The sequence below is a fragment of the Megalobrama amblycephala genome, linkage group LG9 (genome assembly GCF_018812025.1).
Source record: "Megalobrama amblycephala isolate DHTTF-2021 linkage group LG9, ASM1881202v1, whole genome shotgun sequence".
Classification (NCBI taxonomy): domain Eukaryota; kingdom Metazoa; phylum Chordata; class Actinopteri; order Cypriniformes; family Xenocyprididae; genus Megalobrama; species Megalobrama amblycephala.
The window spans coordinates 25986790-26001935 of record NC_063052.1 but is presented as its reverse complement, the minus strand read 5'-3'; the positions used below and the strand labels follow the sequence as shown (position 1 = coordinate 26001935).

General features: G+C 37.7%; 1 protein-coding gene across 8 annotated transcripts in view; it reads left to right on the top strand.

Annotated features, from left to right (window-relative positions):
- The first annotated feature begins 557 nt into the window (after nucleotides 1-557).
- Nucleotides 558-15146, top strand: part of pleca (plectin a) — a 122613-nt gene continuing 108024 nt past the window's right edge. For 4 of the 8 annotated variants that reach the window (XM_048202391.1, XM_048202390.1, XM_048202410.1 and 1 more), the window contains exons 1-3: nucleotides 560-909; nucleotides 1753-1790; nucleotides 8806-9093. In XM_048202391.1, the coding sequence (XP_048058348.1) occupies nucleotides 753-909; nucleotides 1753-1790; nucleotides 8806-9093 (483 nt within the window). In that variant the 5' untranslated portion in view covers nucleotides 560-752. Of the gene's footprint in view, nucleotides 910-1752; nucleotides 1791-8805; nucleotides 9094-13062; nucleotides 13238-15146 lie in introns of those variants that run through there. The other 4 variants (XM_048202386.1, XM_048202387.1, XM_048202385.1 and 1 more) reach the window with 2 other exon arrangements.

The following is a 15146-nucleotide window of genomic DNA, read 5'->3' as shown; positions in this document are numbered from 1 at the left end:
ACATAATTACACTGTTGACCCTTACCCTTTAACCTACCCATACCACCAAACCTGTCCCTAACCTGAACCGTATCCCACCTCAATAGCAGCAAAAGTGTACACAATAAGTACATTGTACCTAACAAATTTTTTAAGTGAGTACAAAGTAGTTAAAGACAGGCTGTTTAATTATACAGTGAGCCTAAAAAGTGTTTGGCCACTGAAGTCACACTTAAAAAAATGAGCAAATGATTCTAGACCTTTTCTCAGAACTAACTTTACTTTTCTCAGCAATTTTAACAATGACTAAACTCAAGTCTTTTTTTAGTGGATGTATGTAATCAGTTCCCCTCAAGATCTTTTTAATAAGTGTGACTCAAGTGTCCAAATACATTTTGAAGCCACAGTTTACATTCATTGCAATCCTATGATCTCTGTGTTTGCACACGCACACCTAGTAAGTGCACTACGTTGTCGCTTTAAACCGCCTCGGGTGCATTTCTTGCTCCTACCTACCATTAACCAACAGGTCTCGGAGCCTGAGTGAAATGAGGGTGTGTGTGAGTGAGAGATGTTTTGCCCTGGGAGTGGCTGCTGGATATTCCAGGCAGGGTTGCGAGTGCCGCACACACTCGTATACGCGCTCCTCCAGAGCTGACGTGGGCTGTGGCCTTGAACAGCTGCTGCCCATCTGCCACTGAGAAGCAGCCACAGGAGCTAGACGAGAGGAAAGAGGGAGTAGACAGAGAGGGGAAAAGGAAAAGTGTCTAAGTATGGACGCGCTGCAGGACTGGGCCCTAGCGTACCCGGCTCTGGCCCGGCTGCTCTGGGTGATCGTGTTGGTATTGGCCACCGTCCTGGTCTGGAGCTTGTTCTTCTGTTGCTGGGGTAACCAAAGCTCCACCTCCCCTCTGGAAAGATATCTCTCAGGTAATACAGCTGCTTTTATTCTCACTGAACTGATCTGGAATCAGTTGATGTTCTTCAGCTGTTTGCAGATCAGTAGAAATTCTAAAGTGTTTGAGGAAGAAAAAGTTTTCACACTGGAAACAGTATGCCGGTTTTTCATGACTGGCTGCTTTCAGTGGGCGAAGGATGGTAAAGTGGTTGTGTGTTCACTATACTTGACGTCATCTGAAGGGGCGTTCTGAATCCTCAAATCATGGTTTACAATTTTTCAAGCTGTATCCCTAAATTAAATGTTCCCTGGGATGTTACGCAATGGCAGATTTTGGCTATTTCCAAACCAAGACCTGAATTGCTTTAAAAAGACCCACTTGGGAAAGTTATTTCAAGACCACAAAGCAATTGTTGTTAAAGCAGACATACTAATTGTAGCCTTCAGTGAAAACTGTCAGCAATGTATTCTTTGACATTCTCTCACATTCCCGTAGATTTCCACAAATGTAGCAGCAAAGAAACATTGAGGGTTTGACATTCATTTGAGCTTGAAAGAGTGAAGAATCAGTTCACATAACTTTACTATTTCTTACTGAGGTTTGGGTTCAAGGTTCAAAACAGGCTCTAACTTGCTGTTTGAGTGATTACTGAGACAGGAGTTTTGACAACTGGACACAAACCTAACCTACATACGTGACAGTGTTCATGTGTATGTACTGAAATGTTTCCATCAATATCATGCTGCACGGCTGATAAGCTTTTTGTCATTTTTCATTTATGATCAGTATTTCAGTTGGCCAGAGCTCATAGAGTTTAATATTCTCCCCATGGTCTTCCTAATTAATGTAATTTAATATTGTGTTTCTGTTTCAGCCATAGAGAAACCGTCAAAGACAAAACACCAGAGCCAGGTACGTCATCAATCTATTATCATATTAATGATGCAGATAGGATGTTTGTCATTAGTTCTCAAGACATTTATATTGGAAGAATATTGGTTTACTTATTGTTAAGTGTCAAGCCTATACCTGCAATGGCTGCAGCCATGTCCTCATCTCCTAAATGAAACACCTGCGATTCAGCAACTACCTGCTAATGCGCTCACATTCATGCAAAGTAGCCCTGTTGACAACTTTGGGTGAGTAAGGGCAAAAAAACACAAGATATACTACCTTCAATGCCCTGTAGATGGCGATATTGCTGCTTTTGTAACAGAAATAAACCACTGCAGAAAAAGTTAGGTGTCATTCAGGCAGTGTTTAAAGGTGCCATACAACATCTTTTTAAAAGATGTAATATAAGTCTAAGGTGTCCCCTGAATGTGTCTGTGAAGTTTCAGCTCAAAATACCCCATAGATTTAGCCTATTGTGGGGCATCATTAAATATGCGCCGATTCAGGCTGCGCGGCCCCTTTAAATTCTCGTGCTCCCCGCCCACGGAGCTTGCGCTTGCCTTAAACAGCATAAACAAAGTTCACACAGCTAATATAACCCTCAAAATGGATCTTTACAAAGTGTTCGTCATGCAACATGTCTAATTGCGTAAGTATGGTATTTATTTGGATGTTTACATTTGATTCTGAATGAGTTTGATAGTGTGCTTCGTGGCTAAAGCTAACATTACACACTGTTGGAGAGATTTTGTTGTGTTTATGAATTATACAGACTGCAAGTGTTTAAAAATGAAAATAACGACAGTCTTGTCTCCGTGAATACAGTAAGAAACGATGGTAACTTTAACCACATTTAACAGTACATTAGCAACATGCTAACGAAACATTCAGAAAGACAATTTACAAATATCACTAAAAATCATGATCACTAACTGATCATGTCAGTAATTATTGCTCCATCTACCATTTTTTGCTATTTTCCTTGCTTGCTTACCTAGTCTGATGATTCAGCTGTGCAGCTCCAGACGTTAATACTGGCTGCCCTTGTGTAATGCCTTGAACATGAGCTGGCATATGCAAATATTGGGGGCGTACATATTAATGATCCCGACTGTTACGTAACAGTCGGTGTTATGTTGAGATTCGCCTGTTCTTCAGAGGTCTTTTAAACAAATGAGATTTACATAAAAAAGAGAAACAATGGAGTTTGAGACTCACTGTATGTCATTTTCATGTACTGAACTCTTGTCATTTAACTATGCCAAGGTAAATTCAATTTTTAATTCTAGGGCACCTTTAAGCATGAAGGTACCTCACAAAACTGATTTCAGACAGACTTCTGATGCAGCGTAACTGTTTAATGATCTACAGCAAAATAGAAAAGAGCTTTGGTGATAACTAAGCAAATATTTAATTACTACAATAGCAATTTCTTGCTGGAAATTACATCAGAAGTGGAAAACATTAGTCAAAAACATACATTTACATACTAACGGATCGCCAACCACAACTTTTAGACGCCATCTTTAAACTCAACTGTCACAGAATGAAAAGCATAGGATTGTGAGATATCAAAGGCAGTGAAGGATACATCTATGCTGCCTTCAAAAATCCATCAGATGAAGGTATCTTAGGAGACAGGAAGCTAACATTGGACATGCCTTGATGCCTTCCTTCTTTGGAATGTGTCCTCCGAAGGCAGCATTTTTTCAGATGGATGTAGCTGTAATGTGTATTTGCATTACTCATTACAAATGTATTGGAGTAAAAAGTACATATATTTATTCACAAATGTAGTCAAGTAGAGAGTAAAAGTTGCTGATATATTTGACGCTCAAAATACAAAGTAGCCAAAAATATACTTAAGTACAGTAAATAATTACATTTACTCAAATACTATACACCACTGCACTGCTTAAATAGTAATATTAGCATGCTAGTATGCCATTCCAAACATCTTTAGTGGTTCTACTTTTTACCCAGCAGCCTCTAGAGGCCAGTATTGTAAAACAAGCTATTTGATGACATTTTATAGTGCATTTTCAGCAACTTTTCAGTGATCCAAATACTATTATCTGGCAAAATACTTTGCTAGAATTGTTTGTGTTTAAATATGCAAATGATTTGATATGCAAGTAAAAACATCTCAGAACCTCACAGTTTACTTAGTATATGGATGCATGCTGTAAAACACAGCTGAGCATTTTTCCTTATCGTTTACAAGTAATGAGTATAATAATCGCTTTATATTGCATAGATTGAGTCTATGCTTCAGTCGTCAGTGCAGGTTTATTGTGTTCATGCTGGTTTGATAGACTGCCAGACAGAGATGGTCTGTGATAGCTCTGTCTGCATGAATGGAGACACTTTGTTTCTGCTCACTGTTATAGGACAACAAAAGGCTGTTTCCTCCCCTGTTCTCCAAATGGACAGAGAGAAAAACAGATCCAAATGTCATTATCTTGCAGCCTGAGAGAAAAGACAAAGTTTATCAATTAGATTTATTTGTGCAATTTACAGAGCAGATGGTCAAAATAATGACGGCCATAATCTTTTTTTTTTTTTTATAACAGAAATATTTAAACTTTTAAATTATTTTCCAATACATTTTCTTGCATTTTTGTGTTGATTCTGAAATGCAATACCTTGCAGATACAGTGGCACCAAAAAGTATTTTAACACTTAAAATTGTATGAATTATGAATTTGATTTTTTTTTTTTTTAAAATAATATCACATTCAGTGGCTTATGAATTGATTACATCCACTAATGTTACTTTACTACTCATTGGTTAAAAATAAATAAAAATGGCTCAGAAAAGTGAAGTTACTTCTGAGAAAACGTGCATCATTTGTTTGCAGATGATGTTTGGTTTGATCTTTTTTTATCTAATACGATGATGTTTGTATATTTTCAATTGAGTTAAAGCATTGGTTCAGTTCAGAATTAAAGGTGCCCTAGAACCAGTTTTTACAAGACGTAATATAAGTCTAAGGTGTCCCCTGAATGTGTCTGTGAAGTTTCAGCTCAAAATACCCCATAGATTTTTTTAATTAATTTTTTTAACTGCCTTTTTTGAAGCATCATTAACTATGCACCGATTAGCGTGTGTGGCCCCTTTAAATCTCGCACTCCCCGCCCCTCGAGCTCTCGACTATTATACAGTGCATTTACAAAGTTCACACAGCTAATATAATCCTCAAATGGATCTTTACCAAATGTTCGTCATGCATACTGCATGCATGCATTGGATCAAGTGAGTATTGTATTTATTTGGATGTTTACATTTGATTCTGAATGAGTTTGATAGTGCTCCGTGGCTAACGGCTAATGCTACACTGTTGGAGAGATTTATAAAGAATTAAGTTGTGTTTATGAATTATACAGACTGCAAGTGTTTAAAAATGAAAATAGCGACGACTCGAAACGATGGTAACTTTAACCACATTTAACAGTACATTAGCAACATGCTTAACGAAACATTTAGAAAGACAGTTTACAAATATCACTAAAAATATCATGATATCATGGATCATGTCAGTTATCCAAGTTGAACATGAGCTGGCATATGCAAATATTGGGGGCGTACATATTAATGATCCCGACTGTTATGTAACAGTCAGTGTTATGTTGAGATTCGCCTGTTCTTCGGAGGTCTTTTAAACAAATGAGATTTATATAAGAAGGAGGAAACAATGGTGTTTGAGACTCACTGTATGTCATTTCCATGTACTGAACTCTTGTTATTTAACTATGCCAAGGTAAATTCAATTTTTCATTCGATGGCACCTTTAACATTTCCTGATAATTTACTCACCCCCATGTCATCCAAGATGTTTGTCTTTCTTTCTTCTTCAGTTGAATTTTTTTTTTTTATCTTTTTGAGGAAAACTTTCCAGGATTTTTCTCCATATAGTGGACTTCACCAGGGTACAATGGGTTGAAGGTCAAAATTGCAGTTTCAGTGCAGCTTTAAAAGGCTCTTCATGATCCCAGCCGGGGAACAAGGGTCTTATCTAGAAAAATCTCACAAAAGTGAGTACACCCCTCACATTTTTGTAAATATTTTATTATATCTTTTCATGTGACAACACTGAAGAAATGACAGTTTGCTATAATGTTAAGTAGTGAGTGTACAGCTTGTATAACAGTGTAAATTTGCTGTCCCCTCAAAATAACTCAACACACAGCCATTAATGTCTAAACCGCTGGCTACAAAAGGGAATACACCCCTAAGTGAAAATGTCCAAATTGGGCTCAAAATGTCAATATTTTGTGTGGCCACCATTATTTTCCAGCACTGCCTTAACCCTCTTGGGCATGGAGTTCACCAGAGCTTCACAGGTTGCCTTGCGCTCCTCCAACTTCCGTTTGAGGATCCCCCCACAGACGCTCAATAGGGTTTAGGTCTGGAGACATCCTTGGCCAGTCCATCACCTTTACCCTCAGCTTCTTTAGCAAGGCAGTGGTCATCTTGGAGGTGTGTTTGGGGTCATTATCATGTTGGAATACTGCCCTGTCATGTTCATGTTGGAATGTGGCCCAGTCTCCAAAGCAGGGGTCACCAACATGCCCACAATGACCACATGAGTTGCACGTGGGAATGTTCTAAAAATAGCTCACCATAGCACCACTTACCAGTGAGCTGCATCTAATTAATTGATAATTATTGTGAGAAATCAACATGATCAGTGTCTTCACATAGATGAATATCATTAATTATTAATAATGACATATAATTAAAAGTAAATTGAGCAAATTTGTTATTTCAGAAGTATGTATCAAACTGGTAGCCCTTCGCGTTAATCGATACCCAAGAAGTAGCCCTCAGTTTCAAAAAGGTTGGTGACCCCTACTCCAAAGAGAGGGGATCATGCTCTGCTCATTCATGGTTCCCTCAATGAACTTGGCCAACATGCTGCAGCTCAGTTTCAGGGTCTTGGCAATCTTCTTATAGCCTATGTCATCTTTATGTAGAGCAACAAGTAACTTCATGTTGAACTTCTAGTGACCAGTATGAGAAAGTGAGAGCGATAACACCATATTTAACACACCTGCTCCCCATTCACACCTGAGACCTTGTAACACTAATGCGTTACATGACACTGGGGAGAGAAAATGGCTAATTGGGCCCAATTTGGACATTTTCACTTAGGGGTGTACTCACTTTTGTGGCCAGCGGTTTAGATATTAATAGCTGTGTGTTGAGTTATTTTGAGGGGACAGCAAATATACACTGTTATACAAGCTGAACACTCACTACTTCACATTGTAGCAAAGTGTCATTTCTTCAGTGTTGTCAAATGGAAAGATATAATAAAATATTTACAAAAATGAGAGGGGTGTACTCACTTCTGTGAGATACTGTATATACTTTTTAAACACAAATGCTTGTCTTGCACTAGATCTGCGATGCGCCACGCATTCTGCAATTCCGTTGGAAAGGTCACACGTGACGTATAGCCGGAAGAACCGAGCATGTGTTTACAAAAGCCCCTTTCACACAGCGCATTGATCCCGTAAAATTGCTGTAAAACTGCCAGAGGGCCTTCTGTATGAATGCAAACGCGTCCCGGGATTGATTCTGGGATGGGGACCTAGTAACATTATCGGGCTCAGTCCCGGAACGCGCCCTGTGTGAACAAAAGGCAGGACCAATGCCGCAAGGAGTGTGTCATAACAATGACACCAAAGCTGAGATTGTTCTCCAGCTTAGTGGAACGGTACGCAATGCGCTAGTTTATGATCGAATCAGAAAAAATGCACAAGCAAGAGAGAGAAATCGCAGATCAAAAGCAAACCTAAGACGCTGTGGGGACATTCCGCATCCTCTCATCCTGATGTCATGTATCTTTACAGGATCTTGGAAGTGTGTGTGAACGCACCACAGATTCCGGAAAATCACTGGCAATGTGAATGAACCGAAATCAAATGATCCCGGGACATATTATCCGTGTATTTTCTGGAATCTCTGTGTGAAAGGTGCTTAAGTCAAACGGCCTTTACAAAAAAAAAGGTAAAACAATGATGTCGGACGATTTTGAAGTTGGAGGAGAATATGAGATTGTTCCGCCTACATCACGCGTGACCTTTCCAACGTGATTACGTAATGTGTGACTCATCGCAGAGCTAGTTCAAGATGAGAATTTGTGGTTAAAAAGTATATCATTTTTATTTTATTTTTGTTAGAAAATTACTGATCGTTTCGCTAGATAAGACCCTTATTCTTTGGCTGGGATCATGTGCCCTTTGAAGATTCACTGAAACTGCAATTTGGACCTTCAACCCATTGCACCCTGTTGAAGTCCACTATATGGAGAAAAATCCTGGAATGTTTTCCTCAAAAACCTTAATTTCTTTTCAACTAAAGAAAGAAAGAAACATCTTGGATGACATGGGGGTGAGTAATTTAGTGCTTTATTTAGTTTAGTTTGAAGAAGTGAGTCCACTGTGCCTGGATATTTAAATGTACATTTAATCAAATGAGAACAATAGAAGCAATCAAACCAGCAACAGGGCAACAATATATAATTGCTGTGACAAGTCCCAGTAGGTCTAGTCTATTCAGGTTGTGCGTTTGTATCTTTTCTTAGTCATGTGAGGGTGGATTTTAAATCACTGCAAGATGTAAGTGCTATGTACAAACACTAAAATCTCATTTGGTAATGGACATTGAGTAATTAAAAAGCCTTGATTCAGAGCTTGAAACTGTGAATGATGTTCTTGTACCTGCTTTCTATGTAAAAACTGATTTGACTAATAGAAATGGCCTTCTAATTGTATACCTGACAGATTCAATCACACTCACAGGCTGTCGAATAAGGACTCCTTTGTGTGATCCAGGCAATGGGCGTCAGAAGTAGCCGTGCAAACTCTAAACTCACTGATAACCCCTTTGTGGCCATTTCAGAATTGTCTTGACCACTCAGATCCATCTAAAGTCCCTTTAACCTGCATAAGTTTGGAAGGTGGTTTTTGTTGCAGGTTTTATTACAGCGTGCAAATGAATACACTGATTTCACTGTTTTTTCAGCGGAAGAAGAAGCCAAAGGACAAGAGTGTGTCTGCGGCTCTGCTAAACGAGGGGATCGTCGGGGTGATCAAACTGGCAACCCCTCTGTCTCAAGAGAAACAGAAGAAGAAGGAGAAGGAAAGACACAGGAAAAAGACAGAGGAAGAGGAAGAAAAGAAGGAAGGAAAGGATGAGAAGGAGGAGGAAAGGAAAGAAGAGAAGCCCTCTACAACAGTGAGGAAAAGAAACAAACGGCACCTGAAAGTCACCATCGCACCTGGTACCGTGATTTCAGCATCAACCGATCAGGTGAGATCAGGCTTAAGTCAACTAGGAAAGCCAGGAAAATTCCTTTAGGCTTATATTGTAATATCATTTGCAAGACCATTTTCTGATACTGCTAATTGTGCCAATCTTTAGCTCATTATACAGAAATAAGTGCTAATAATAATGCAAAAAAAAAATTTATAAACTTTCCACACTGATTGATTTTGACATTTCAGCACTTTGAGAGAAACAGAGAGTGGTTTTAACCTTTATTTTGGTGTCTGCTCAAAAAAAAAAAAAATTAAAGAAAATGTTTATATTTTATATTAACATGGAAACCATGAAAAGATGAATTGATTAAAAATAACCCTTAACTGTTAATTAAATTTAAATTATTTTCATGTTATGTTATGCAAATAAGTTTAACGGAGTGTCTATTTACAATAAGTGCAAACAGCATCCCTTTTTGGCAAATACTATTTACTTTAGCTCCGCTCACCATTGTCTGGTTGGGCCACTCAAGTTAAAAAAAAAAAACTCATGGAATTCAACGTCTTTGGTGGTGCAACAGTAGTGAGTGTTATGTTAAACTTATTTGCATATTATGTTATGCAAATAAGTTTAACGGAGTGTGTATTTACACTAAGTGCAAATAGCGTCCCTTTTTGGCAAATACTATTTACTCTAGCTCCGCCCACCATTGTCTGGTTGAGCCACTCAAGTTTAAAAAAAAAAACACATGGAATTCAACGTCTTTGGTGGTGCAACAGTAGTGAGTGTTGTGTTAAACTTATTTGCATATTATGTTATGCAAATAAGTTTAACGGAGTGTGTATTTACACTAAGTGCAAATAGCGTCCCTTTTTGGCAAATACTATTTACTCTAGCTCCGCCCACCATTGTCTGGTTGAGCCACTCAAGTTTAAAAAAAAAAACACATGGAATTCAACGTCTTTGGTGGTGCAACAGTAGTGAGTGTTGTGTTAAACTTATTTGCATATTATGTTATGCAAATAAGTTTAACGGAGTGTGTATTTACACTAAGTGCAAATAGTGTCCCTTTTTGGCAAATACTATTTACTCTAGCTCCGCCCACCATTGTCTGGTTGAGCCACTCAAGTTTAAAAAAAAAAAACTCATGGAATTCAACGTCTTTGGTGGTGCAACAGTAGTGAGTAAGGCTTGCAGACTGGGCTTTTAATGCGATCGACGTCGGTTCGAATCCATCTTTTGCCGAGCTCGCATTTATTTTCAATAAAAATCTAAAAGTGGAAATAAACTGTGAATGAGTGTTTAATAATATTAAAAGTGTTTATTGGGTAGGGTTAGGGAAAGGTGTAGGAGGGTTTTTATTCTCCCAATAAGGCAGCATCCATTTAATAATTGTAATAAATATAATCATTTACACTATGATATTATTGCATCCTGTTAATGTACAAAAATACTGAGGTGCAAATAATATATGCATAATAATATATAGCATCTAATTACTATTTACTCTTATTGCAAAGAACTGATACTTTCACCTATTGTAAATATCATATTGCTAAGAAAATGTTGCTATTGTCACTTAGTGTAAATAGCATCTGTTTCCTTAGTGCAAACAAACGCTGCTTTAAAAAAAAAAAAAAAAAATGTTATCGAAAGCCAATGAAATGCAGTTTTTGTCTTGTATTTCCTACAGGAAGTTGGGGGAGAGGGTACTTAATAGCAACTATACATTAATAAAATTCATAGAATTTGATCAACAATACGGTAATATTGTGAAATATTAATATTATTTAAAATAAGTATTTTCTCTTTTATGTTTTAAGATGTAATTTATTACTGTGATGGCAAACCTGAACTTTCAGCAGCAATTACTCTTTAGTCTTTAGTATCACATGATTTTTGTAGAAAAAGGTACATTCATTTTTCAGGATTTGCATATTTCCTGTTGCTACATGGCTCATCCTTTATGATACGTAATAGTCTTTTATTTATGTTACATCTATGAATTTGCTACTTGATATTGTTGATTGGTAGCAACTGGCATTAGGGGGAGGGGCATTCTCATTCTATAGAACCATTAATTGGACAAAAATTTAAATAAGGTGCTGCATTTAAGATAAGTCATGTAAAAACAGTCTTGTTAGTTTTTGATAAAAGCATCTGCTAAATTGATTAATGCAATAAGTAAAATTCATAAAATGTTTAGTAGCTTATTCACATTGCGTTGTCTTGACCACCCAACAGCTTCAAACTTTGTAAAATACTTAGCTGTACTCCCAGTGAAGTGCACTAAAGGGTTAATTTTTAGTGTTCATTGTGCACAATAGGCTGAAGCTGGCACTGAGACTGGTGCTGTGTTAAATAGCAGCCCCTCCCTCAACTGGCCCATGCCAATGGCAACAACTATCCTTTTTTTTTTTTCAAGCCATTGAGCGGTATAAAAGCTTCTGTTACATAAGATGCCAGAGTTCTGTTAACTACATTTGATTGCAAAATGCAGTGACTCTGCTAGAAACTGTAAATTCATTGCCTTTAATGCTTCTGCATAAACATGCATGTGAAAGAATGATTTGAGATACAAAGACGTAGTTTGATCAACAAATAATTGGTCTTTTAAAGGAACACTCCACTTTTTTTGAAAATAGGCTAATTTTCCAACTCCCCTATAGTTAAACAGTTGATTTTCACCGTTTTCAAATCCATTCAGCCGATCTCCGGGTCTGGCGGTACCACTTTTAGCATAGCTTAGCATAGTTCATTGAATTTGATTAGACCGTTAGCATCTCGCTCAAAAATGACCAAAAAATGAGATATTTTTCCTATTTAAAACTTGATATTACGCAGCGGCTGTGACCCCCTGCTTGCACAGGGAGCATGCCTTGCAACCATGGAGACATTTGGGAGAGACGCTGCATAATATCATTGCGCCTGCTGCACCCATGGTACGGCAGCAAAGTTCCTTGATTATTACGCCGGAATGAGAGTATAGTTCCTAGCCATATCGGCCTAGAAAATCGCAACTTTTCTTTTTCTGTCGGTCTTAGTACACGATGTAACTACAGAAGAGTCGAGTTTTAAATAGGAAAAATATCAACACCTTTTGAGCGAGATGCTAACGGTCTCATCAGATTCAGTGAACTATGCTAAGCTATGCTAAAAGTGGTACCGCCAGACCCGGAGATCGGCTGAATGGATTCGAAAACTGTAAAACTCAACTGTTTAACTCTAAGAGAGTTGGAAAATGAGCCTATTTTCAAAAAAAGTGGAGTGTTCCTTTAATGTAATGTGGCATAAACATTGAAGGACCCATATATTCCAAGGATATATTTGATAATAAAACTATACCTGTCACTGATTAAAGGAAACAAAGATTAACGTATGCATTGCTCATTGTATGGTAATGTTAGTTAACCAAGTTAACTAATGGCAGTGAAAGTGAAATGTGAAGGCCAAGTATTTTAACCCATACTCTGAATTTGTCCTCTACATTTAACCCAATCCAGTTAGTGCACACACATTAGGAGTAGTGAACACACACTATACACACACTGTGGACACACACATCCAGAGCAGTGGGGCAGCCATTTTTGCTGTGGCGCCCGATGAGTGATTGGGGGTTAGGTGCCCTGCTCAAGGGCACCTCCTTCCAGTATTGAGACTCGAACCCACAACCTTCGGGTTATCAGTCTTACTCTCTAAGTCTCTTGCTCATTCTTAGTTCATGCTAGTTAATGCATTAACTAATGTTAACAAACGAGACCTTATTGTAAAGTGTTACCACTTTTTGTTTAACTTTTCTATTGAAGCAATATAACAAAATTCCAATTACTACTTTTTGATTAAAATGATTCAGTCATTGTTGAGGGGGTAGTTACTTGGATCACAACTGTATAGTTGATCAAACAGAGGAGCATTTGTTCATGGGGAGGCAATAAACTCTCTCCCACATAATAGATCAAATCTATCGTTGCATTGTGCAAAACACCCAGTGACATTCCACCATTGTGTGGTACTAAAGCACCACAGGGGCAACACAGTGTTAGATCAGATCAGATTAGGTCACCTTTCCCCTCTCCAGCAGTGATCATCCACAGCATTTTGCACCGTCATCTCCACGGACAAACAACACCAGAGCATCCAGCGATAATCACTTGACATTCATAACTAGGGCGCGTTCGTGGTGGATTCCTCACCGGTAAGTTCCGCTGCAGGTACATTTCTCCTTATCTCTGCATCTTGCAATCAGACTGCTTCACTGAATATGCGTTTTTCGCCGGCGGGACGCTATAAGTTTGGCGTTAATTGCGGGGTGGTGACACTGACATATTGTTGACAGCTTAGGGGAGGGTAAACAGCTGGATGCTGTAGGTAGGCTGTAAATAGAGTAGCGGTACCGATATAAAACAGTTGTTTAAAGGATGCTCTGTGTGTTTGCCGCATCGTTGAATCTGCTGAGCAATGATGACGAGAATATTTCTGCGCGCGTTGATATGTGCCGCTGCGACGCCCTGGGATTTTTTATAACTACGGTTAGCTAAATTTACAGCGCACGTGAAACGTAAACAACGGCAGGATTGATGGTTTGTAAGTCGTTAGTAGTGCGTTTGTTCCGGTCTTATGTCGAACAGGACAGAAGTTACCATGGTAAATGACAGTATTCTTTGAAGTATAATGTAAATATCATGCGAATAGGATCATTCAGTACAACCAAAGACTAGGTACTACTACTACGGTAAACACTACCAAACGTGTGGACACAACAACTCATTATTTTCTAGAGAAATAGTCGTCCAAACCATGAAATAAAACAAATGGAGTGTGTGTTGCCTATTTTATTTATAGGCCTACACTACCATGCAAAAGTTTGGGGTCGTTAAGTTTTCCTGTGTTCAAAAGAACAGCATTTATTTAAGTATAATAAGCATTTATTTATTTAAGCATTTATTTAAGTATATTAAGTATAAATCTTTTGTAACATTTGTTAATAATTTAATGTTGTAATGCATTTATTTTCTATAATAAAAAGATTGTTGAATTAAAAAATATTAATTTCTTTAAAAAAAATAATCTTACCGTAAACTTTTAAAGGGTAGGCTATTGTGTATAATGAAATTATTAATTAAATTAAATTATTTTTACATTATTTTTGTAAATAAATTCATACATAGACAGAAGATATATTTGCCTACAAAAAAAAGAATTTAAGCAAATGTTTTTAAGATCATGAAGATCATAAATTCATTAAAATGTGTTCAGATCTTTTGACTGGTAGTGCATATTAAAATACCATGCATTACCATCTAAAACAATCACTGTAACATAGTACTGCCTTGGTATTTTTGTAAGGGTCATATTACTCTGTGCTTGCAAATATAGAGTGTGATGGAAAGTGTTATTGCAAAATATTTAGCAACAGAAAAAATGTAGGTCCAGTCTTTTCACATTCATTACAGGACAACAAAGGTCACAGAAGTTGTGTTGGCTGACTTTGTAACCTCTCTAAATCACCTCCCTGCATTTTGCTCCTGTCTGAAGTCTCTTCAGATCCACTAACAATAATGACTTTCATTTTCTTCCTGTGAGGCCACTGAAACATGCTCTTTACAACACCTTCATGTTGCCTTAGTAACTTGTGAGTAATAAATTACCCCCAAATCAATCTCAGACAAGGTTTTCCGCCCACTTCAGGAAAGACAGCATAACATCAAGAAGAAACTTCTCGAATTCTTAATATGCACGTATGCATGGCACAGACGACAAGATACTTTCACAGGTTTAAATGCTGTTCCGCACTTTAAAGAGCAATATACAAATTTATTTATTTTTTGCACTGTTGTGGTGTAGTCTCTTAAGATATTAAATATCTTAAGAGACTAGATATTATTAAACATTAAACATTTTGTGATATCATTATATGTTGTGACGGAGAGTTTTATACTGTCTTTTAGTGACCCTAAACTGCCAGCAGCTGTCCAAAGTCGTGCACCAAAGTGACCCAATGGAACTGAAACCTCCACATTCTCCCGAGGAGTGTCAGCTATCTGCTGCTGCATTGTGTACTAATGTTGTATCATCTCTAACACTCAACATTTACTGTGTCACTC